The sequence below is a fragment of the Rhinoraja longicauda genome, chromosome 6 (assembly GCF_053455715.1).
Source record: "Rhinoraja longicauda isolate Sanriku21f chromosome 6, sRhiLon1.1, whole genome shotgun sequence".
In the NCBI taxonomy this organism is placed as follows: Eukaryota; Metazoa; Chordata; class Chondrichthyes; order Rajiformes; family Arhynchobatidae; genus Rhinoraja; species Rhinoraja longicauda.
Window position 1 is genome coordinate 68,009,060 of NC_135958.1, and position 26,491 is coordinate 68,035,550.

A 26,491-nucleotide genomic window follows, 5' to 3' on the forward strand; every position below is an offset into this window, starting at 1 on the left:
TCATGACATCCTTCTTCTCGACTCAGAGACAATAAGACAAATTCCAGGGTTCTTCTTCTACTGAGACCATCGACTCACCTAAATCAGACGGGGATTTTACTGTTGTGTTTGAGTTAATAAATTTCACTGGGCATTTATATATAAGCTGGGGCAGATTTAAATCCAGATGGTGTCCCTGCCTAGTTCCACCTGTTTAAACCTGTCTCTTACCAACTCTGAAAATTAAAGAAACTAAGGTAACAGACCTGAGACGTTTCTCTCTCCACAGAGGCTGCCTGATCTGCTGAGTATTTCCAACATTTTCTGTTTTTGTCCCATCTTCTTTGAACTATTCAAGTTGTCAAGCTACCTCTCAATCTATTAGCGAGTCGCTTATAGATTGTTCTGATGAATGGCCCTGTATTATACACCATAAATAAGTTCAGCATATTTCTAAATACTTACTCGGGCCCATCAAACACAAGCCTTTCACAAAGCTCCTGCTCTGTTGTTTCAATGTCAAGAGTTAAACAAACGCAATGATTAATCAGTTCTGGACAAAATCCTGAAAAAGGCGACAGCCCTTCCTTGCCCCAGTTCTCCCAGCCTCGAACCAAACATGCATCAGGCCTCAGATTCCAATTACCTGATTCCTCCTCTTTTACCGATTTCATGAAAATTCATTCAGCTTGGGCCCGGCCGGGGAATTAATTCCTTCTGTGCTTTGCTTAAGGTCAGTGTCTGTGGAACGAGTGTAGGATGCCATAAACACTGCCTTACTGTATCAAAGTCCACTCGGGAAAGGAAAGCGAGATTTACTGCAGTTGAACTTTGTTCGGTTCTTGCCGACGCTGCATCGTTTCAGGTAAATGGAAACGAGCAGCTTCCCAGCAGACTCTGCCCTGCCAGAGTTCATGGCCACTCCCCGAGCCATGGAGTGCCAGAGGTGGGGCCACGAACCGTTCACCCGCAACAGAACTGTCACGTGCGGGAGGGACGGTCCACTGGCATCCCTGCAGGGTACACCATCTACCTCGACACCGCTGCCTGCAAGCTGCTCCCTCCCGTTGTTCCCTGGACCAGGCCCCCTTCTGCCACTGTCCAGTAGCTGAAGTCTGTGGCCGTTACTGGATCCAGTTCCACAACGAAAGGTGCAAAAGTAAAGTAAAATGATTAAATAAATCTGTAGTTGCTGTTGTATTGGCATTGGTTTGTAATTGTCATGTGTACCGAGTTACAAAGAAAACCTTGTTTTGCAAGCTCTCCAGGTAGAACACCTTGCGTGATACAATTTGAAGTAGTGTGTTACAACTATAGACGTTAGAGATACAGCGCAGAACAGGCCCTTCGGCCCACCGAGTACGTGCCCACCAGCGATCACCCAGTACACTAGCACTAACCTACACACTAGGGACAATTTTACAACTGACCAAAGCCAATTAACCTTCAAATCTGTACATCTTTGGAGTGTGGGAGGAAACCAGATCACCTGGAGAAAACCCATGCGGTCAGGGCGAGAATGTACAAACTCCTTACAGACAGCACCCATAGTCAGGATCGAACCCGAGTCTCCGGCGCAGTTAGGTAGCAACTCTACCGCTGTGCCACTGTGCCGTCCTTAAAGCTGCAGAGAAAATGTAGATAAAAGAATGCAAGGGTCACAACGAGGTAGATTGGAGGATCAGGAATACATCTTAGCTTAGAAGTGGTCCGTACAACAGTCCGATGACAGTGTGGAAGAAGCTGTTCTTGAATCTGGTGGTACATGCTTTCAAACGTTAGTATCTTCTGCCTGACGTGGGAAGATGAGGGTGTTTCCCGAGGCAGCGTGACGCACAGATGAAGTTGAGGGAGGGGGTCTGGCCATGATAGACAGGGCTGCATTCACAATTCTCCGTAATTCAGTAAATGAGTGAACTAGGTGGGCTTTTAGAACAACCTGCAAGCTTTATATCCACCATTCGTGGGTATAATGTGAAATTAGTTTCTTAACTCAGCAGACTAAGGAAATTCGATACGTCTCAATGTTGTCTAAAGAAGGGTTTCTAACCGAAACGTCACCCATTCCTCTCCAGAGATGCTGCCTGTCCCGCTGAGTTACTCCAGCCTTTTGTGTCCAGTCTTGAACCTGGTGGTGAGAGACCACACTGCAGAAAGCATTGGCATGGTAACAGCTCTGCCCAAGACCTTTAACAAATCACAGGTAGACCAATAAACAGTGTGGCTGTTGATTCCGAGACCTCAGGGTTTTTGTGCACCAAGTGGGAATTTGTGAATAGTTGAACAGTGAATAATCGGAGTTTGGGGACTTGTGGCTGTGTCCCATGAATCGGAACTAGTTCCTCCCACACAATTCTTTCAGCCACGCATCCATAATCATATTGATTCCCTAATCTTGTTTATCTTCAGCACGTGGCTGACATTTATATTGTTATCCAGGGACAGTCTTCTATTGAATAAAGAGCTCCTGCCTTATCGCCCAGCTTTATACCGTGCATAAATAGACCAGCGTCACAGGGATCTTTATTGGTTTAAATTCTATAAACGTTGGGGCTGTTTCTCAGTCACATTCCCCTGCTGTAATCCTTGTGTCACACATTGAGCACTCCTCCCATTCCAATGTGAGTTTGTCACACATGTATCCAACAATGGAAGATATATCATTGGTAGATTATTAACCACTGTAATGTGACACAGATTGTGCAGAAACTCACTGTTTTTGAGCATTCATGATACCTTTGATCAATATCCTAAAATGACTAAAGTTATGACCACAATGTGAACATTGCTCCTCAAACATGCCCCTAGTTTAAACTCATCAAGACTATTTAAATACATGATGTGACTTACATTATCACGCTCTCACGCCACCATCACGTACACACACACACACAAATGCACACCCTTGAGAAGGTGTTCAACACAGCCCCCCTACAGTAGGTTATGAGAAAAATTGAAGCCCACAAGATTAAAAGCTGGTTTTGCAAGGTTCAGTATCAGAACTGCTACTCATTTTGAAACACACAAGAGATACCTAGACTTACATAATGGGGTTGGGGGAGAAGGATGAGGGGTATTATTTCACACAGCTGGTCACTGCTGCAAAGAAAGCAAAGGAACGGTGTTCAATATCTAACACAGGAGTAACACAAGAATTGTGACCCAGCAATAGGGACAATCTAATTCTCCTGGGTGACTTCAAGATTAGAGTACAGGGCGGCACAGTGGCACAGCAGTAGAGCCATTGCCTCACATCCCCAGAGACCCGGGTTCGATGCCTGTACGAAGTTTGTACGTTCTCCCCGTGACTGCGTAGGTTTTCCCTGGGTATTCCGGTTTCCTCGCACACTCCAAAGACGTACAGGTTTGTAGGTTAATTGGCTTTGGTAAGAATTATAAATCGTCCCTAGTGTGGAAGATAGTGCTAGTGCACATGGATCACTGGTTGACCTGCACTCGGTGGAGTCAAGGGTTCATTGGAGATAGCCAATATGGCTTTAGGCATGGATGATCATGTCTCATGAATTTGACTGATTTTCTTTCGTGAAGAAGCAACCAAGAAGCCTGATGAGGGTAGGGTCTGTTGTTGACTGCATGGATTTGGATGTGATCCTACCCTTCTGAGTTCCACCAATACTTAATTTTCTTGCTCATAGTCCTAATCTAAGTGGGTTGTTACAGTAACTATGTGCAACATCTACCTTTAGACTTTAGAGAAACCGCATAGAAGAAGGGTCTCGACCCGAAACGTCGCCCATTCCTTCTCTCCTGAGATGCTGCCTGACCTGCTGAGTTACTCCAGCATTTTGTGAATAAATACCGCATAGAAACAGGCTCTTCGGCCCACCGAGTCCACACTGCTCAGTGATTACCTCGTACTCTTGCACTATCCCACACACAAGGGATGATTTACAATTTACAGAAACCAATTAACCTGCAAACCTGTGCATCTTTAGACTGTGGGAGGAAACCAGAGCATCCGGAGCAAACCCATGTAGTCACAGGGGAGAACGTACAAACTTCATACAGATAACACCATAGTCAGGATTGAACCTGGGTCTCTGGTGCTGTAAGACAACAACTTAACCACTTCATCACCATTCCTCCAGGCAAGTGGCACGCCTGATTCCCCCGCCTCTCTGGCCAAATACCAGTCGGCTCTGTGAGAGGGGGGTAAAAAGGGATAATTGATTTAGACTAAGGACCCTGAGAAATAGCTGACCCGACCGTGCTCGGCTAGATAAGAACCGCAAGAACAAATGGTGACATTCCAAGGATAAATGTTAGAAGATAACCAGAGAACTAGGAGAGAGGGCAAGATAACCAGAGAACTAGGAGAGAGGGCAAGATAACCAGAGAACTAGGAGAGAGGGCGAGATAACCAGAGAACTAGGAGAGAGGGCAAGATAACCAGAGAACTAGGAGAGAGGGCAAGATAACCAGAGAACTAGGAGAGAGGGCAAGATAGCCAGAGAACTAGGAGAGAGGGCGAGATAACCAGAGAACTAGGAGAGAGGGCAAGATAGCCAGAGAACTAGGAGAGAGGGCAAGATAGCCAGAGAACTAGGAGAGAGGGCAAGATAGCCAGAGAACAAGGGGAAAGGGCATGAACTACTCTGTACTGCGCCTGCCTAATAAGATAAATGAATATTACAAAAACGCCCAGCATGACAAGATGTCTCATTTAAATGCACATGCGATGTATGATGTGGGAGGCAACAGGGGCGGTGCCGGTAGATTGTGCACCTCAGTGCTCCGATTGGAAGGAGCCCAAAGGGGAGGAATTAAAGGTGTGACAATTGTAAATTGATGTGAATAAAAAGAAGGGATTTTCCCGACCTCGGTGTGTCTCGAAAGGGGAGGCACCCAACTCTGCAGACTTGCAAATAAACTATACTTGTTTCTCTAGATTGTCTCGAGCATCGTGATTGTGAGCACTCACATTTGCATCTCACAGCTCTTTTTGTGAAATGTACACCTCAAAGCTCACCTGTTGAACCCTCACATGGTTAGAGAGTGAGCTGGTTCCTGGAGGTGCCAGGTGCAATGATGCACTATCCCTCCCCTCCTCCTCCTCCTCCCCCTCCATCTCCTCCTCCTGGGCTGGACAGTGAGAAGAACGTAGGCAGGAAGCTGCACTTCCCGAATGTCACAACCATGAAGACAAAGGAAAAATATGCTTCTAGTGAACTCACAGTACTGGCATGAGCAGCCAGGACCTGCATATTTATACAGGCGGAGGTGATACTTGTACTCAACTGTATACAAAATTGAATTTCACTGTAACTTGCTACATGTGACAAATAATAAAGCACCAAAGTGCAAAGGTGTGTTAATAGGCGCTGTGAATGCATCCTTACTTCTTCAGGCCAGGACATCCTCAGCTATAGGAAGGTGACAGCCAGTATGATCCACTCTTCCAGCTTAGTGACCCACTGTGACCATTGGGAGCAAGACAAAGGGGGTCATGCTGTGATAAGATGACTATTGTAGCGGGTCTGTGAATCGGTGTGTAATGAGTGCCTGGAGCTGTGTGCTTCATTGAGAAGTGCAGTGGGATGCTGGGGAAAGGGCTGTCCGAGGGGACAGGTTTCTTGATGTGTGGGTGAGTGGGTTTGGGAGGAATAGTAGCGCCGGTTTTTTTCAAGGCTGCACTTGTGAGGTACAGGTCCAGGTGGTGGAGCATTAACTTTGGCAAATGCAGTGGGCTTGTGGAATTTCTTTATGTACCGATCACCAGGCATGTGTCTGATCACAGCAGTAACCTATCTTTTTATTTGTGCAGGGGTGCTCTCTGAGGACATGCCTCCTACTGCAGATCATCCAATAGGTTGTGAGCAGAAGATGGGGGAGAGGCCCAGTGTGAATATATTGCACTGCCTACACTGGCTCCCTTGCACCCACTGCAAGCTCTTCCAGCAATGCTGTGGTTTGGTGGAACGGTGTCCTTTAAGGGTTGGGGCCCTGACACCAGCCAGCACAAGAATGGCTCATCAGATGCATACAATTGAGCTGCATCATCCTGAACCAAACATTAACCACATAAAGGCAGCATCCGCATTCAAAACATGCACCAACATTTCTTTTGAGATCGTGATTGCTTTTCCTGCACAGCCTTAAATAGGAGGCATAAAGAACTCCAGATGCTGGAATGTTGAGAAAACACAAATGGCTGGAGTAACTCACTGGGTCAGGCAGCATCAGCCGAGTGAATGGATAGGTGGCGTTTCAGATTGTGACTCTTCTCCAGCCTTGAATAGGAGTGAAAGAAGGAACTGTAGATGCCGATTGATACCGAAGATAGTCAAAATGCTGGACTAACTCAGCGGGTCAGGCAGCATCTCTGAGAAAAGGAATAGGTGATGTTTCAAGTCAGAACCCTTCTTCAGACTGAAAGATAGAAGTGGGGAGGGGGACACATGGAGGCGAGAAAAGACCAGAACAAATCAGGGCCAGTAACAGATGACCTCAGGAGGGGTGGAGTCCATAATTGGCTGGGGAAGATGTGCTAACAAGAGGGATGCAAGGATGTGAACATTGGAACTGGTAGGGAGACTAGGGTGGGGTGGGGTGGGGGGGGGGGGGGGGGATGTAGGGGTTACTTGAATAGGTGGGTGTGAGCTCACTGGGCAGTACTTTACTGCCCCTATTTAGGAATGATCCAGTTTCTAAGCAAATGTCTCTCCATCCAGGATCCGCTACTCCACTCACATTCCCTCGGTTTGGAGTAAATATTATTTCACTCTTTTCCCCAGCAGGTACAATGTGATGGAGGAGACACAAGAGACTGCAGATGCCAGAATCAAAACACAAACTGCTGGAAGAACGCAACGGGTCAGGTAACATTTGTGGAGGGAAATGGACAGACGACATTTAGGATCGGGAACCTTCTTCAGATTGATGAAGGTTCTGACTTGAAACCTCAGCTGTCCATTTCTCTTCACAGATGCTGCCTGACCTGCTGAATTCCTCCAATGGTTTGTTGCAGCTGCAACCTCATATTCCTCTGCTTTCAATTGAATCTGCCACCTGCCAACTGGCACTGCGAGCACTGCCTCGCTCCCTGTATCATTTCCTGCAGTTTTTCCCACTTTGGAGTAAGCAGCAAACTTTGGAATCTGCTGCCCAGGTTGAAAATATTTACATAAGAGGGGAAACAATAGAGATCCGGGTAGAGATCGTTGGGCACACCTGCACTCTGCCAACACTGTGCTCTCTGTCCACCACCCGCCGTTCCTCTACACTGTGTAATCCACCCAGTAATTCTCTCTGGATCATGTTCAGAGGTGATTCATTCAGAGCACTTTTTGTTGAAGTGCAGATTGCTATTTACTCACTTCGATCACTGGAAAGGCTCAGCTGCTAAAAACATTGAAAGGAATATTAATTATTGGCCTGGAATTTTCTCTGAGCTGTTGCTGGCCTGTTGTTTGTACAAAAAGCAAAAAGGTGCACTTGCTGTGTGTTGACCACAGGGACAGAGCAGTGGAGTGAGTGGTAGCAAGCCGTACACTGTCCACAAGGCATTGATCAGGTACATTTGCATTTGTACACCAGTCATTGAAAGTAGGCATGCAGGTGCAGCAGGCAGTGAAGAAAGCGAATGGTATGTTGGCATTCATAGCGAGGGGATTTGAGTATAGGAGCAGGGAGGTTGTGCTGCAGTTGTACAGGGCATTGGTGAGACCACACCTGGAGTATTGCGCACAGTTTTGGTCTCCTAATCTGAGGAAAGACATTCTAGCCTTAGAGGGAGTACAGAGAAGGTTCACCAGATTGATTCCTGGGATGGCGGGACTTTCATATGAAGAAAGACTGGATAGACTAGGCTTATACTCGCTGGAATTTAGAAGATTGAGGGGGGATCTTATAGAAACTTACAAAATTCTTAAGGGGTTGGACAGGCTAGATGCAGGAAGATTGTTCCCGATGTTGGGGAAGTCCAGAACAAGGGGTCACAGTTTAAGGATAAGGGGGAAGTCTTTTAGGACCGAGATGAGAAAGTTTTTTTTCACACAGAGAGTGGTGAATCTGTGGAATTCTCTGCCACAGAAGGTAGTTGAGGTCAGTGCATTGGTTATATTTAAGAGGGAGTTAGATGTGGCCCTTGTGGCTAAAGGGATCAGGGGGTATGGAGAGAAGGCAGGTACGGGATACTGAGTTGGATGATCAGCCATGATCATATTGAATGGCGGTGCAGGCTCAAAGGGCCGAATGGCCTACTCCTGCACCTATTTTCGATGTTTCTATGTTTCTATGTATGGCTTGGGGTGATTGGTGGGCATCACTCTCACCTCAACGTCAGGAGGTCCTGTATTCAAATCGCACTGCAGAAGTTGAAAATCTAGGCCCACTCACCTGAGGGGTGCAGCATTGTCACTGGTGCTGCCTTTTGATGAGTCATTGTACCTAGGCTTTAAATGTGAATGTTGTCGCTAATGTCTCAGCCAACCTTTCGCCACAGTCAACATTACCAATTCAGATCATCTCTGGGAGTTTATCTGTTTGAGATTGGCTATCATGTTCTCTATGTTGTAACAGTGACTACACTGCAAACACATCTGGTTGACAGGGATGCAATGTTGTGGAGGGTGCTGCAGAAGTACAAGTCCCTGCATTGCTCTGGACTGCTATGTGAAGCACAAGTCAGCGCTCCTCCTAAAACGTGCTCATTGATCAGCTGCTGTAACTCCCTCTTCAGCTCACCCACATGATCTTCTGTAAAGAAGGCAGGTCTAACGTGAAAAAGTGTACTGCCCAAGATATCTAGCCAGCAACAATATTAAAAAAACACAAGGACATAAAGTGCTAGAGTAACTCGGCAGGTCAGGCAGCATCACTGGAGAACATGGATAGGAGACATTTCGGGTTGGGGCCCTTTTTCAATCTGATGCCAGACCTGCTGAGTTACTCCAGCACTTTGTGTCCTTTCATGGGTATTAACCAGCATCTGCAATTCCCCAATATTACTTCCAATTGCAAAGTAATTGAAGTACTTTTTTTCAATTAGTCAAGTCAAGGCATTGACTTCCCCCTTATCCTTAAGCTGTGAGCCCTGGTTAGAAGGATGAGGGGGGATCTTATTGAAACATATAAGATAATTAGGGGATTGGACACATTAGAGGCAGGAAACATGTTCCCAATGTTGGGGGAGTCCAGAACAAGGGGCCACAGTTTAAGAATAAGGGGTAGGCCATTTAGAACGGAGATGAGGAAGAACTTTTTCAGTCAGAGAGTGGTGAAGGTGTGGAATTCTCTGCCTCAGAAGGCAGTGGAGGCCAGTTCGTTGGATGCTTTCACGAGAGAGCTGGATAGAGCTCTTAAGGATAGCGGAGTGAGGGGGTATGGGGAGAAGGCAGGAACGGGATACTGAGTGTGAGTGATCAGCCATGATCGCATTGAATGGCGGTGCTGGCTCGAAGGGCTGAATGGCCTACTCCTGCACCTATTGTCTATTGTCTATTGTCTATTGTCAATCCTCAAGGTCCATATAATCAAGTCATCCTCAAGGTCCATACAGAATGATGGAGGTCTCCCCTTTATGGCACAGTATCCAAACAGAATTTATTGTCTAATCATCCATTGAGGTACCAACACAATGTCCCGTGTGGTCTTGAGGAGAGGTGTGTGGGTTGGAGAGTGGAAACTGAAGGGAGGGACGGTTAAGGGATGAGAAAGGGTGATAGAGAGATGTGGGGTGGAAGGAAGGGGAAGGGAACGGCAATGGCAAAAGAGTAAGAGGGGAATGGGGTGGAGAAGGAAGCAAGGGAGAGGAGGGAGGGAGGGTGATGAGGCAGTGTTACATGTGACTTCAATATTTTCAAACCTGATTGTGTCTCCTGTGAACAACAGCATGCGAGATCACCACAGCGGCCCCAAACTGCACCAAGGCTCTCTTCAACCTCTTGTACCGAGTCCTGTTTGTGAAAGTTGGTGCATGCTATTAGAGAACAGTACAGTGAACATGCCTCCTAGAAACATAGAAAATAGGTGCAGGAGTAGGCCATTCGGCCCTTCGAGCCTGCACCGCCATTCAATATGATCATGGCTGATCATCCAGCTCAGTAACCTGTACCTGCCTTCTCTCCATACCCCCTGATCCCTTTAGCCACAAGGGCCACATCTAACTCCCTCTTAAATATAGCCAATGAACTGGCCTCAACTACCTTCTGTGGCAGAGAATTCCACAGACTCACCACTCTCTGTGTGAAGAAATGTTTTCTCATCTCGGTCCTAAAAGACTTCCCCCTTATCCTTAAGCTGTGACCCCTGGTTCTGGACTCCCCCAACATCGGGAACAATCTTCCCGCATCTAGCCTCTCCAACCTCCTCCTACACACATGCACACTCAGTCCTAATGCAAGGCACAAAACTTCCTCAAGGCAGTCTTTTGGTTACTTCAGGCTGTAGCTTTTTACAGGAGGAGCTTCAAAGGGAATGCAGTCTGCATTGTTCACCTCAGTTCCCATAGCAAGTCCCTTAGTAACAAGCCCTGTCATTCACCCTAGCAATGAATTGAAAGGATCACTCAATCATTTATGACTGTTGGTCTTTTAGGAGCCACACATATTTTGTGTGACACAGTAGGGTGTGGTGCAGGCGTGGTGATATCTAGCTCCTCGGAATCGGGTAATGATGAGAGGTGAGGTGTACTTGGACTGAGGCATCGAGCAGTGAGCAGCTGGTGACCCAGAGACACCCTTTTCTGGCTCCTAGTGTTCCATTGTATGGCTGCTCCAGCATCAGAGGTGCAGAACCCTCTGCAGATCATCATATAAAGGGCAATGTCTGGACCTCCACACATGCACCAACAAACTCAGACATTTTGTGCCTGCTAAGTTCCAGATGACCAGGTCTATCAGTTCACTCCACAGCTGGACTCCCCATGATAGAATCTATTGGGTTACTGGGATCAGACCAAGAGTATAAAGCCGCTGATGAAAGGGAATATTTTCTTCTTGTCTGTGAGTGTTGCTGCTCACAATGCAATGGTATATCCTGTAAATACAAGGTGCTCGGATAGTGCACATGAGTCTGACCTGGCCTGGTGTCCCCTGATATGAGACTGGGCAATGACAATCTTCTGCCTGAAGACCTGGAAGTTCCTCCTCTTGATGAAGCCACGGATATTCCTCTGAATGGTGAGCGCTGCCCAGTTCTGCATCTTTGCCCAATAACTCTCCAATTGATTGAAAACGTCTTTCTTCAAAAACACCTGGGGAAACAATCACAATGAAACTCGTGGGACACACAATTTCTATGTCGCCAATGATGCCAACTAACCCCATCTGCCTGTATGTGGTTTATACCCATCTACCTAAATGCTTCTTAAATGTCACTCTCATGTCTGCATTACAGGAAGGATATTGGGGCATTGGAGCGGGCACAGAGGAGGCTCACCAGGATATTGGATGGATTAAAGAGCATTAGCTATATGGAGAGATTGGAAAAACTTGAACCGTATTCTCTGGAGGTGTCGACAGGTATCAAGAATCATAGTCATATAGCACGGAAACAGGCCCTTCATCCCAGGTAGCCCATGCTGACCAAGACGCCCCATCTACATTAGACAAGAGACAATAGACAATAGGTGCAGGAGGAGGCAATTCGGCCCTTCGAGCCAGCACCGCCATTCAATGTGATCATGGCTGATCATTCTCAATCAGTACCCCGTTCCTGCCTTCTCCCCATACCCCCTGACTCCGCTATCCTTAAGTGCTCTATCTAGCTCTCTCTTGAATGCATTCAGAGAATTGGCCTCCACTGCCTTCTGAGGCAGAGAATTCCACGGATTCACAACTCTCTGACTGAAAATGTTTTTCCTCATCTCAGTTCTAAATGGCCTACCCCTTATTCTTAAACTGTGGCCGCTTGTTCTGGACTCCCCCAACATTGGGAACATGTTTCCTGCCTCTAACGTGTCCAACCCCTTAATAATCTTATACGTTTCGATAAGATCTCCTCTCATCCTTCTAAATTCCAGTGTATACAAGCCTAGTCGCTCCAGTCTTTCAACATATGACAGTCCCGCCATTCCGGGAATTAACCTAGTAAACCTACGCTGCACACCCTCAATAGCAAGAATATCCTTCCTCAAATTTGGAGACCAAAACTGCACACAGTACTCCAGGTGCGGTCTCACTAGGGCCCTGTACAACTGCAGAAGGGCCTCTTTGCTCCTATACTCAACATTCCATTGGCTTTCTTCACTGCCTGCTGTATCTGCATGCTTCCTTTCAGTGACTGATGCACTAGGACACCCAGATCTCGTTGTACGTCCCCTTTTCCTAACTTGACACCATTCAGATAATACTCAGCCTTCCTATTCTTACCACCAAAGTGGATAACCTCACACTTATCCACATTAAAATGTATCTGCCATGCATCCGCCCACTCACACAACCTGTCCAAGTCACCCTGCAACCTCATAGCATCTTCCTCACAGTTCACACTACCACCCAGCTTTGCATCATCTGCAAATTTGCTAATGGTACTTTTAATCCCTTCATCCAAGTCATTAATGTACATTGTAAATAGCTGCGGTCCCAGCACCGAGCCTTGTGGCACCCCACTAGTCACTGCCTGCCATTCTGAAAGGGACCCATTTATCCCCACTCTTTGCTTTCTGTCTGTCAACCAATTTTCTATCCATGTCAGTACCCTACCTCCAATACCATGTGCTACATTAGTCCCACCTAGTCGCGTTTGACCCATATCCCTCTGCTATCCATGTCCAAATGCTTTTTAAATGTTGCTATAGTACCACCCGCAACTACCTCCTTTGGCATCACGTTCCATATACCCACCACCCTCTGTGTGAAGAGGTTGTCCCTGAGGTTCCTATTAAATCTTTCCTCCCATCTTAAACCTATGTAACCTGGTTCCTGATCCCTTACTCTGAGTAAAAGTGTGCATTTACTCTATTTATTCCCCTCATGTTCTTATACACCTCTATAAGACCACCCCTCATCCTCCTGCAGTCCAAGGAATAAAGACCTTGCCTGCCTAATCTCTCCCTATAACTTAGGCCCTCAAGTCCTGGCAATATCCTCGTAAATCTCCTCTGCACTCTTTCCACTTTAATAAGATCCTTTCTATAGTAGGGTGACCAAAACAATTGCTCTGTATTAATTCCTCTGTATTACCCATAATAAAAAAGAAAGGAGAAACAGTTTGTGTTTCAGATCAAAGGCCCGTCATCAAGACCATTCGGCCTGATATGTTAACTCTTCTTTTCTCTCTCTTCACAGATACTGTCTGAACTGGCGAGTGTTTCCAACATTTTATGTTCTCATTTCTGGTTTTCAACTTCTGCTTTTCAACTTTTTTATTTTAATGATCTCCTGTTCCTTTATACATTCAATCAATGTCTTTGTATATACCTTTTACATCACACCTACAGCTGTTTTATAAATCATTATTTTCCACAGCCCACTAATCCCCAGAGCGTTACCATTATGAACTACAATATTCCCCACAGCACAATCCCACTAATACCTAGCCTGTGAGATCTGGATAACCCATTCATCTCCTTTGAGCAGTCCCTGCGAACCCCCCTTAATGGCAGAGTTTGTTTATACAAATTCCCTGGTGCACAACCTCAATTTTTCTTATTACTCCCCAGGCTGCACCATCCAATTATCCCTCAGCACCCCCATTCTTCCTTACGATCTAATCTTTGCAAAACATAATTGCAGCACCAGGGTTTGTTACCTAATTACCTTGGTGACTCCGAGCTGGTAGGATCCTGAAGTCTCCTTTGTGATCTTCCTTAGAATTGAGGAGCAGAGTTCACTGTCTGAGGACCACTCCTTCTCCCGGTCCAGTAACATGCTGTACCTGAGGGAGGCAGAGAACCAGCCTGGGTGGTCAACAGCTACAGTGTCCCAGTGGAACAGCTACAATGTCCCAGTGGAACAGCTACAGTGCCCCAGTGAAACAGCGACAGTGTCCCAGTGAAACAGCGGCAAACATCTTTCAAGCCCCCAGGTAACCTACAAAGTATAACACACGATAGCTTTGATTTTCAGTCCAGTTTTGCTGCTGATGAAACATTTCAACAAGTGAAGCAACGGGACCATCTGTTTCTTCTGTTGAGGGTGCAAGGGATAGTTTTCATTATCTGGTTAACGATGTACTGAGGCAGATTAAACAACCTTTGCAAAATACAGGAAAATGTGATTTTGGAGCAGGAATCAGCCACTTGCCCCTCGAGCCTGCTCTGCCATTCAATAATACCATCCTGTCAACGGTGGCAATCCTTCACCCACGTGCTCATCAAAAATGTCTCTTATTCCTAATCCCTAAAGAACCTACCTCAACCTCCCTTTCAGGAAGAGAGTTTGAAAAATCACAAACCCCCGAGAAGAAACATTTTACCTCGCTCCTCTTCAATGGGCTTCCTTTTACTTTTAACCTGCAGCCGCCTAAATCCAGCTTCTACCACAGGAAGAAACATTCCCACCACATCTATTCTGTCAAAACCCCCCAGGATCTTGTCTGCCTCTATCTGAGAAGATATATTGGACTTTGTCTGTGGAAATGTTACGCTACAATGCTGAGAATTACATATGTCATTCTGTGTCTTCCCCTTTGCTTGCTTGTATTTGTGTATGGTATTATCTGATCTGACTGAATAGCATGCAAAACGAAGCCTTTCACTGTACCTCGCCACACGTGGCAATAATAAATGTAAACCTAAAGGGTACAAACCTAGCAGTCCAACTTTTCTTATAAGACAACGCAGGCCAGTAAAACCCTTGCTGTACTGCTTCCAATGCATTAATATTCTTCCTTAAATCACACCAACACTGTACACAGTTCTCCAGGTGTGGTCGATGTTGACATGATAAGCATGACCCCTACCTGTAGGTAAAGTCAGAGAGTGGAATTCTGATTGGATAGCCTTCCTTTCTAATGTGGATCGCCTCCATAATCCCCGAGTGTCTGAGCTGGGCACCAACACATTCCACATCAAACAGGCCGGGGATCTGTTGGAGACAGCAATAAAAATCAATAAAGTTTTTAAAAATCACCATGACGTGAGCACAACCAATATGGATGGGTAGCATCATCCTCTGCTGACCCCTTCACAACTGTTGGTGTCCTCACTGAATTAAGGAATATGCAGAAGTTAAAATAAAAACTCATGTCTGTTTGAGCTAATTTAGATTTTAGTTTTTAGAGTTGCAGCTTGGGAACAGGTCCTTCGGCCCACCGAGTCCACACTGACCATCGATTGCCCATACACTAGTTCTATGTTATCACACTTTCCCATCCTACACACTCGAAACAATTTACAGACACCAATTAACCTACAAACCTGCTCATCTTTGGAAAGTGAGAGGAAACCGGAGCACCTGGAGAAAACCCACGCTTTCAAGGGAAAACGTACAAACTCCGCACAGACAGCACCCTTAGTCAGGATCGAACCTGGGTCTCTGGAGCCGTGAGGCAGAAGCTGAACCACTGCGCCACTGTGCCTCTCCAATGTTTGATGAAGGATCACTGACTTGAAACATTAGCTTTGTTTCTCTCTCTCCACAGATGCCGCCTGACCTGCTGACTGTTTCCAGAACCATCTGTTTATATTTTGTATTTCCAGCACGTGTAGTCCTTTGCTTTTCAATACATAGAAGCTTGTATAAGGGACACTTTGCACAGAACTGGTATGTCCAATATATTATCTGTCTCCTTTGCTGGAGAACACCAGGCAAAATTGTTTTGTATCTGGAAATCTCCACCTTGGTCATAGTCCTCGGCATTGAAACATTGTCGGAGAAGCTGTGTGTGTGGGGGGGGGGATTGGATGATATTTGTGTGGAATTGATAAAAGCAAGGGATTGATGTATGGAAGCAGAGTCTTTGAGTGTTTTAAGGGGAGGGAGAGTCTGGTTAAGCTCACGCTGAAAGATTACCATGGGTAGAAGGAGATGTAACTAAACCATACTGACATGTACCATCACAGAAAAAGCACTGAATGTACACTTGAAAATGAGAAGTTACCAGGGTCATGAGGAAACATTGGACAAATGGGCCTAATTTGTATAAAATTTGTTTTAAAAATCTGGCATAAACACAGCATGCCTTCTGAATGCTGCAATAGTCCATAATTCTGAGTCCACTTGATTGATAGATTGTTAAAGGCACTTAACACAGAGATATGAATTGTACTTTGAAGAGGGGTGGTTATTGCTTCATTTCAACACTTTGCACCTGCTGAAGCCTGGAAGAGTGCAATCAATAACTTATCCACACAGGATGATGATGAGAATATGATAAGAGGCTTTAATGAGCGGAGAACATATTCAGCAGTGGCCCTTCAGGAATGCAGGAGAGACGGAAGTACGTGTGTGGAACTGGAATGTGGACAAATGGGTGTGGAAGCATAGCCCTGACTGAATAACAAGAGGATTTCAGTAGAGGAGTAATGAGGTTCTTCTGCAGTTGTATAGGGCCCTGGTAAGACCACATCTGGAGTATTGTGTACAGTTTTGGTCTCCTAATTTGAGGAAGGACATCCTTGTAATTGAGGCAGAGCAGCGTAGGTTCACGAGATTGATCCCTGGGATGGTGGGACTGACATATGAGGAAAGATTGAAAAGACTAGGCTTATATTCACTGGAGTTTAGAAGGATGAGAGGGGATCTTATAGAAACATATAAAATTATAAAAGGACTGGCCAAGTTAGATGCTGGAAAAATGTTCCCAATGTTGGGCGTGTCCAGAACCAGGGGCCACAGTCTTAGAATAAAGGGGAGGCCATTTAAAACTGAGATGTGAAAAACCTTTTTCACCCAGAGTTGTGAATTTGTGGAATTCTCTGCCACAAAGGGCAGTGGAAGCCAAATCACTGGATGGATTTAAGAGAGAGTTAGATAGAGCTCTAGGGGCTAGTGGAATCAAGGGATATGGTTAGAAGGCAGGCACGGGGTATTGATTGGGGACGATCAGCCATGATCACAATGAATGGTGGTGCTGGCTCGAAGGGCCAAATGGCCTCCTCCTGCACCTAATTTCTATGTTTCTATGTTTCTATGAATGATGTCTACAAAGAGAATCATCATTTTTGCCAGGATTCCTCTCGTCCCTGCTCTGTGCATGGTCAAGGAATTCTGTGCCTTTAGCCACAGATCTTTCTCATTTGAGACCCTGACTAAACACCAGTACACTCGCTTGAAAGAATAATGTTGACTGTGACTTAATTATATTTTTATTCCTTCATTTAGTAAGGCATTGGAAGTTGAAATAAGCTTTACTTTAGTTGCATTCTGATCTCATCCACTTGCTATTATTTGATTGCTCGTGAAAATCTGGGGATGCAACTAAAATTATGTACTCGGTAACCAGTTACACTGAAATAGCTCAGAATTCTTCCTTTTCTGGATATAGAAGAATTTAATGATTGTGTTTCTTCACATATTGACTAACTCCGCATGTAGAAGTGCAGCTAGAGTCTTAAACTTTGTTCTAAAAAAAAAAAGACGTGCAATTTGCACATGAGTTGTAACTGTGATTTTGTACTACAATTTCAAAAGATTGCTGAAGTGAATCTTTTATTCAAACAAATATGTCATTAATTCCAATGAAAGGAAAATTTAACTGGCCTAAATCTGTAATGTGACAATAAACAATTGTTTTTTCTCCGCAAAAAGAAGACTGAAGAGATGACTCACCTTTTTATTGTTCGGTTTAATGCACCGGATGAAAAGTGGATTACACCTAGAAAATGAAAGAACATCGAAATGTTTATGGTGTTGTTTAACAGAAACATCAAGACCACCAATTTAAGGGATAGGAGGAACCGCCACTCAGGAGAAGATGAACCTGTGGTAGTCAAGAGTCTTGAATTGTCATGAATTGGGACAGAATCAATGAATTTCTTACTTGCTGCTGGTTTACAAGCACATAAACCACGACAGTAAAACAAATAAATATACAATAAATGATCAGTTACCGTATACCAAGTAAATCTGACTATAATAATGCCAGCTAAAGTATCCAATGCAACTCTTAGTAGTGCAAAGTTCAGAGTAGTTCAGTGCTGAGGTAGGGTTGTGCAGAGTGCTTCAGGATGGTTGATAGAAAGACGCCCTTAAACTTGAAGTGTTGCAGTTCTCAGGCTACATTCTTCCCGATGCTGGCAGGGTGGTAAGAGCACATGCATTCCTAGTGACAAGACACCATTGCCTGTAATAGAATACAAGCGCCCTCTAATGGAGACAACGGCATCTGCAGCTTCATCTTCTCAAAACAATAATGTCAAGTTGTGTAGGAGGGAACTCCAGATGCTGATTTTAAACCTAAGATATACATTAAAAAGCTGGAGTAACTCAGCGGGACAGTCAGCATCTCTGGAGAGCGAATTGGTAACGTTTCGGGTCGAGACCCTTCTTCAAAATGGGGTTAGGATGGAGAGATAGGTCAGCCATGAATGAATGGAGGGGTAGGCATGATGGGCCAAATGGCCTAATTCTGCTCCTATCACATGACCTGTGATCTTATGAAGGAGAGAATAGGGAGTTTTGATGGGAGGGATTTTCAGACTCAAGTGCCAAGGCAACTTAAAGGGACAACATCAGGGAGTTCATAGTCATAGAATTATTCGGCACAGTCCAACTCAACCATGTAGACCTGAGTTGGTCTCATTTGTAGCCGATTTTCCCCCAAATCCTTGTTATACCTGCGCTTCCCTGAATGTCTTTTACATGTTGCAAATGCTTCTGCCTCTGCAACTTCCTTTGGAAGATTGTTCTTTCTGCACACTACAGTAGAACCTGTCTGAAAAAGTTGCCCCTCAGGTAATCTCTGCAAATAATGTTCCCAAAGGTGACATCGGAGACAAATGTAAACTGTGTTTGTTGTTGGTATAATCCTATCACTAATTTAACCCATTGGTAGTGATTGTGTCAGCCACTTGAGAACCGGTACACTGTACCACTCATTCCCACCTCCAAGCTACACGTGGTTGGGAGATGGGTGCCACAGTGGTGCCATGTTTGTCAGCACTCCTTTACTGAAGATGCTAACGGCATGGCTGCCCAGTGGAAGTGTGACAAGGACCTCAGGTAAAGATACTCATCCGTGAAAGGCTGTTCCCACAATCTTCAGACAAAACACATCCTGACCAGTCCTCCCAAATGAACAAAAGATTTCTCAGCTCAGGTTTGCCAAGCTGTCATCATCCTGACATTCTGTGCAACGCTTCAACCACACTCTTGCTCCTGGACAGGTTTTCCTGTTGTCATTGGCGACCACTTGAAGTCGAGTATGATCGCCCTCCTGGTGGCTCCTTTCTGTGAGTCTTGAGATGGTTGAAGAGGCAGATTCTGGAGTCACAGACGCATGCGGACATGGATGAGTGGTGGTGCGGTGGAATGTGGTTCAGCGTTTTTGGTGGTGAGTCTCTCTTTGCTGGTGTTTGTGTTTTGCCGCTTTTTGGAGTGCTTCCTCATGGAGTGCTGCCCTTGTGTAAACAGTGATTCTCCCTGTTGTTCTATCCTGTGCTAAATCTTCCAGTTGGTGGGGCTGATGTCACACATTTTGAGGTTGATCCTGATGTTATCGTTGAGCGCTTCTTCTGACCTCTGGGGGCTCACTGTCCTGCCAGTAGCTCGGAGCTGAGGATATATTTTGAGAAACTGAAGTCAGCATCCTGATGACATGGCGGTCCATCTGAGCTCGTGTTTGATAATGGTGGTGGTGATGGAGTCAATGTTAACCTCTTCTAGCACACTGATGTTTATGTACCTGCCTTCCTGGTTAATTTTTAGGATCTTCCAAAGGCAACTCTGGTGATAGGATCCAAGGGCTCTGAGGAGTCTGCCATAGGTGGTCCAAGTCTCAACTCCATATAGTCCCCACTTGGAGGTCATGGACCTCAAAAACTCTACTCACAAACCTGGTAAAACCGCTCCTTGCATAACAGAGTTGGTGATGTATTTTACTGTCGAGGCCTGCATTGGAGGAGAGGTGACTACCAAGATAAGGTAAGTGACCTTTAAGAAGAAGAGGGGTCTCGACCCATAACGTCACTCATTCCTTCTCTCCAGAGATGCTGCCTGTCCCGCTGGGTTACTTCAGCATTTTGTGTCTATCTAAGGTAAGTGATCCAGTTGGCAATTGTTGATATGTATGGTTGGAGGTGGATTGTAGATATTTCTCCACCCATGAAGCTATAGATATCATGATATTTGAGACTGATTGATACTGGACGAAAGGGGAATCAAGGGGATTGGATATGAAACAGATGAGACCAATGATCAAATCTGCTGTAATCTTACTGAATGTAAAGAAGGATCGAGGGACTGTGGCCAATTTCTGCTCCTAATGTCTATGTTCTTAATTACCTGGAGGTTCCGGTCTAGAGAAAAGCTACTTTGCCTTAATCTGCAAAGATTTCTTTCCTCCATATTGTCCTTCACAGACACCACTTCCATTCTTTATCATCATCCTTCCCTTTAACCCTCTATCTAATGACTACTGATATATTGCCATGAATTTTGCTTGTTAGCGATTTCAGTTACATTCCAAATGTTCATCCTACAGTGTGTAAAATAACCTCTCAGCCTAAAGACTAGAAATTCAAAACCCAGACTCGACTTTCAAACACCAGACCCAAGCTCAAGTAATTTTAAATATTGTCATCCAAGCACTCTTAGTCTTCTCTACTCCATTGTAAACAGACCCATTCAAACGTTACCTCTACATTCTCGCAACACTCTTAGGTTTTTAAGCGAATTAAAATTATATTTAAGATCTCAGTCGATTGGGAAGGGACGCTGCAGGTAGGAACAGACAGTTGTCACAAATGTCCACAGCTACCTACCTCCCTAGTCTTGCGATCAGTTCCAGCAGGCTATTCTGAAACTTGGCAGCTACAGTCGGCGACTGGTTTCGAAGCCCTCGGCCCCGGCACCTAATTCTCTTCTGTTGATGAAGACTCTCCTGCGCCCTCTTGAACAAGTCTGAAATTATCTGGAGCAAGACATTGAGGCAAATTGGAATCCCGATGCTGTCAGCTCTCCCGTCTGCAACAGGAGGCTGAGAGATGCTGACTTTGAAGGCTGAGGATACAACTTGGAAGGTAACTTGGGAAACAGCATGGCATATCTTCATGTACTTCACAGTGCTGGAAAAATATATGTCATCAAACAGATTTTAACAGTCGTGCGTCATAAGGGAACAAAGGTCAGAGAAAGGGACATGCATTAAGGACATCAGCTGAGGAATGCATGATGTAATTGTGGAGCTGTCTCATGAGCGGGATTGCTCATGAAACAGATGAAACAATTAGGACACCATAGTCACGAGGAACTGCAACATGTTGGTACAAAAAAAGACACAAATGCTGGAGTTACTCAGTGGGTCAGGCAGCATCTCTGGAGAACAGTGAAAGGTGACGTTTTTGGTCGGGTCACTTCTTTAGACCCTGCAAACAATTAAGAAGGCAAAGAAGAACCCCAAATTAAGTTGTCAAGGAACAAAAAATATTTTCAAAACACATCAATAAGAAAGGCTGGGATTGAAATGAGAACATTAAGGGTCAGACTGGCGAATACCACAGGTTGTGATAAGGATACGGCAGAAATGCTAAACCATTACTTTGTCTCAGTATTTACCAGATTGACGAACCGGTGTATGTGATTTTGGATAGTGGAAGAAGTCAGCGAATGACTGAGGTCAGAGAAGGCAGAGGGAGGGGGTAAGCAGTGGAACGGATTATTGGCTGGCTTCAGGTCACACAGCAACAAGTGCACAATGGAAGATGATATCCAGTGGTGTTCCACAAGGATCAGTGCTGGGACCTCCATTGTTCACAATTTATGGATAACCCATATTGTGGATTGGGTGAATAGTCAACACTAAGGTAGGCTGAAACAAATTACAGGAGGATATTAATAAACTTACAGTGCGACAAATAAATTTTAACACATAAATGTTAGGTAGCACGTGTTGGTACGTGTTGGTAGGAGGAATAGTGGTCACTTCTTATCTTGTTAAGTGTAAGTCCAAATAAAGTGGAGAAACAAAGGGACCTTCGAATATAAAACACCAATCACAAAAGACTGAGCTAGAAAGCAACCTACACACGGATTTAATTCTGGACAAAAAGAGTTGATAAATAGGAAAGTTATGCAAAACCTATATTGATCCTTGATGAGTGCACACTTGGTGTACTGTGTATGGTTCTGGCCACCATTCTATGAAAAGGATAATGAGGCACTGGAATGGGTGCAGGGTGGATTTACAAAGGTAATATCTTGAAATGTACGGGTTTACATGTGGATGCTGGGATTTTAAAGTGGATGCTGGGAATATGGGCAAGATCACAACTATTGGCCATCAATACAAGACCATCAATACAAGACCAAGGCACCCAAAAGTGGATTCAGAATGGTGAGAATGTGGAAATGGCTCCCACAAGGAGTGATTAAAGTAAATAATATAGAGGTGTTTTGTTTCAGACACGGACTACCCTTGAGTGAAAAGTTCCCCCTAAGGACCCTCATAAATCTCTCCCCTATCACCTTACGTCAATGCCCTCTAGGGTTTGAATCCTCTGCCCTGGGAAAAAGACTGGTATGAAGAATGAAGACACCACTTTTATCTGAAAACTTCAGAATAGAAGTTCTTCAGGACTTAAAACCAGGTGCCCTCTCACTATACTGATAAGACGAGGTGTCGATGCAAATCATCACCAGCTCCCCATTCCCCCTCCTGAGCTGTTCATCACAAACCTTATTCCTGCTGTGTATGAAGATTTCCATCACTTCGGTTCTGAGCTGGTCACGGTTCTTGTCCAGGAATTTATGGACCTGTGTGAAAGGAATGGGTTGCTTAATTTTGTGTAATATGTTTGGTAGAACAGATGGACCATCGGAACACAGCTACCAGACTTGGAGGGCATCTACAACACATGATGCCTCAGAAAAGCCACCAGCATCCACAAAGACTCTTCACACCCCTGCAACAGTCTGTTCGAACTCCTTCCATCGGGCAGACGATACAAGGCCTTCTACGCCCGCACCTCCAGACTCAGGAACAGCTTCATCCCCAGGGCCATAGCTGCTATGAACCGGTCCTGCTGAGCCGGATGGTCACATCGCACAGTGAACCGGCACAGATCTACTTGCACTTTATTCTGTCTTAAAACTGTTACAATTTGTTTCGTTGGGTTGCTGTTGTTTAAACTAACTAAATTATTGCATCGTATGGGAGGCGCATTCCCAATCTCGTTGTACCCCTGTACAATGACAATAAAGATATATTGTATTGTATTGTATTGTATTGTATTGGAGCTGAATAATGACGATCTTTACATCAACCAGTACAAATCGAGTACATTGAATGTTACTGATTGAATCAGTGATCATGTGAAGCACAATCCATGTGCTGGGTGCAATAGTCTTGCTTCAACAGGCAGTATTCAGTGTTGATGAGGAAGTTGCACACACAGTAGGTCTAGTGACTGGGATCAACAATAGCTTACAAAAGCAGCAAAAAGCCTCCGAGAGTCCGGTTAGGGGACATTTCTCATATTTACTTACAAAGGTAGAATGACAGAATTCGGCCCAGCATGTCTACACCAACTCTCAGAACAATCCCCATCGCCCCACTTATTTCCCTGTAATCTATTCTCTCTCACTACCCATCAACACCTATTCCCCGATTCTTCTGTCAACCACCTAAGATAAGAACAAATTACTGTGGCCAATTAACCTACCAGCACATCGTTACGAATGTGAGGAAACCTGAGCACCTTGCAGTCACATGGGGAATATGCAAACTCTGTGTACTCTGACACCTGCCTCAAGCAGGTGGACAAAGTCATATGGTCCACTCATGTGCTTCATGGGAGAGAGTCTACATTCCTTAGTCTGAGTCACACTGATCATTTTGTTTGACAGTAATGTTACAATTAAAGCACGGAATAGCCATAAAGACACTTGATAATCCATACTTGATGGAACACTTTTAGTCTGCTTCCAATCCATGACATCTTTTCCCTATGAGTATATGAGACATTGTGAAAGAAACTTCACTCTAAATCCTGCCCTACCTTAGATGTTTTGATGGGAGATGCAGTGGGAGGTTCTCCAATGCCTGTGTAGGACATTGGTCACATTCTTTCCCCAGCCTCAAAATGTCAGGCCAATGGCACCTCGGATGGAATAATTTCAAATACTTTGCAATAGTAATTGTCAACTTGAGTTAGATGCAGTTCTTGAACTAAAGCAGAAAATACCACTGAGATAATACTTTCACTCACTTGGTACGTTACTGCACCGGCATAATGTCTAATTGTGAAGACTGGTAGAGGCAACTTGGGCTTCACGTACCAAGGGTTGTTGCCATGTTGATAATGGCATTTCTGAAGAAAAGTGTGATCTGTAGCCTTAACGTAAAAACATAAATCAGTTACGGTTCATGACAGTATAAACTATCACAGTGTGTTAAAGGCATAAGGAAATACAGCACAGAAACAGGCCCTTCAGCCCACCAAGTCCACCTTGACCAACCAACACCCATTAACACTGATCCGACATTAGTCCCATTTCTTAAATTTCTCCCACGTTCCCCACAGTTCTGCCCAAGTTCTAGCACTCAACTACAGATGCCAGTTGAAAAAACAACCCTCATGGTTTGAGGATGTAGAAAATAGAGCACTCAGGAGAAACCCACATGGTCACAGGTAGAAACTCTGCACTGACAACACACGAGTGGCTCTTTGTGATTCTGCCAGTGACAGTGGCTCTATCTGTGAGGCAGTGGCTTTACCTGCAAGGCAGCTGTTCTACCCGCGAGACAGTTGTTGTACATAGGAGGTAGTTGCTGTACCTGCAAGTCAGTGACTCTACCAGCTGCCCCCCCCCCCCCCCCCCGTGTCATCTATCACCAATACCAGTGTCCAGCACATCTAATGCCCATGCTCATAGGTGGCTGCTCAGACTGTTTCATGGAAACAAATTTGAACGTTCAGTAAGACTGGACGGAGTTGATCTTTTACCTCAGCGCCACTTTCCTACATCAACTCCATTTCTTTTAAAATGCAAAAATCTGCCAATCTTTCTCTTGAACGTTAACAGACTCTTGAATAGACTTTTCTTATGCCTGCGATGAATTCCCAATATTCCAATCTACTTGATTGGGGCCTATGCATGTTTTTTTAATCTGCATTTTCCCTGTAGGTATAACACTATGTTCTAGACTCTGTTTCCTTTCGCTTTTGCTCCACCTGGTGAACTCAGTTATGGTGGCATTTGTCAAAATTGTTAGTAAAACATAGTTTCTCACTGTAGTTCAGTGCATGTGACAGTAATAATAAACTAAAAAAATGAACCAAACCAATGTACACAACTTGGAATCCAAGGAATGATGATCATTGCGTAATTATCAGCAATAACCCTCACTTATAAAGAGGTCACTCATGATAGAGCTGAAGATGATCGGGCCGAGGATATTGCTCTGAGGAACTGTGGCAATGCTGTCATATGGGTTGAGATGCTTAGCCTACAATAACCATGATGTTTGTGCAATCCTTTGGTGAAGAATGATTCCCCTGTGAAGAGATTCTCCTTGATTCCTGTCTCAACGAGGACGCCTTGGCAGTCTGCTGCTGGATGGGGATTTTTGGAATTCCGCACTTTGTTCTATGTTTGGACAAAGCCTTTGTGTAGCCAGCAGCCAGCCTAGGCATCAGAAAGCAAGCGATTGGATTTGAGCCAATTTCTATGATTGATCGACAATACTTAGGCAACATCTTATGTTGTTGTACAGATACCATTGTAACTGTGTTGGTCGAGTTTGGGTGGTGCTGTGGCTAGATGGGGAGGGCTCCATCGCGAACCGCGTAATGGGTATATCTGCATCCCAAGAACTGCAGTGGTTCAATAAGACAGCTCACCACCACCAGCAAGGAGCGGGCAGATCACTTAAAGGAGGCAAAGTTAGACACGAAGTGCTGGAGTAACTCAGTGGGTTGAGTAAAATCTGTGGAGCAAAAGGATGGGTGATGTCTTGGGTCTGAACCCTTCCGCCATCCATCCTTTTTCTCCATAGATGCTGCCTGACCCGCTGAGTTACTCCAGCGCTTTGTGTCTACCTTTGGTATAAACCAGCATCTGCAGTTCTTTGTTTCAACACTTAAAGGAGGACGTATGTGGAAGACAGTGAATATCTTAGACTCGCCTGAAGATGATGTGTGGATAAGCACAGAGAGAAGGCAAGACCAAGCAGGGACCCTGTTCCGTGTGAAAGACAGGGGAGAGCTATGGGTAGTTTTAGCCCCTTCCTAAATGACCACCACACTGGCCTAAGGGAAGGTCCGGAGGTAGAGGACACAAAGTCCATCTAACCTGGGGGAGGCTGGTTTGATCATCAAGGATCCGAAGAATTCCATACGGCTTGGCAGTGATGAGGTTTAAACAGTTCTGTCGGTCAGAAACAGGAACGAAAGCCCAACCGATCTGTTCCCGAGAGTACTCCTCCTGTGGGTTATGGAGGGAAAAAA

General features: G+C 45.0%; 1 protein-coding gene across 1 annotated transcript in view; it reads right to left on the reverse strand.

The window, feature by feature from the left end:
- Window positions 1-26,491, reverse strand: part of myo15b (myosin XVB) — a 149,845-nt gene that overhangs the window by 99,944 nt on the left and 23,410 nt on the right. Inside the window, exons 15-24 of the mRNA XM_078401587.1 lie at window positions 26,337-26,468; window positions 24,251-24,376; window positions 22,719-22,796; window positions 20,807-20,955; window positions 17,655-17,700; window positions 14,845-14,969; window positions 13,701-13,818; window positions 11,019-11,194; window positions 799-1,106; window positions 211-215 (exon numbers count right to left, since the gene is read on the reverse strand). Coding sequence (XP_078257713.1) covers window positions 211-215; window positions 799-1,106; window positions 11,019-11,194; window positions 13,701-13,818; window positions 14,845-14,969; window positions 17,655-17,700; window positions 20,807-20,955; window positions 22,719-22,796; window positions 24,251-24,376; window positions 26,337-26,468 — 1,263 coding nt within the window. The remainder of the gene's footprint in view (window positions 1-210; window positions 216-798; window positions 1,107-11,018; window positions 11,195-13,700; window positions 13,819-14,844; window positions 14,970-17,654; window positions 17,701-20,806; window positions 20,956-22,718; window positions 22,797-24,250; window positions 24,377-26,336; window positions 26,469-26,491) is intronic.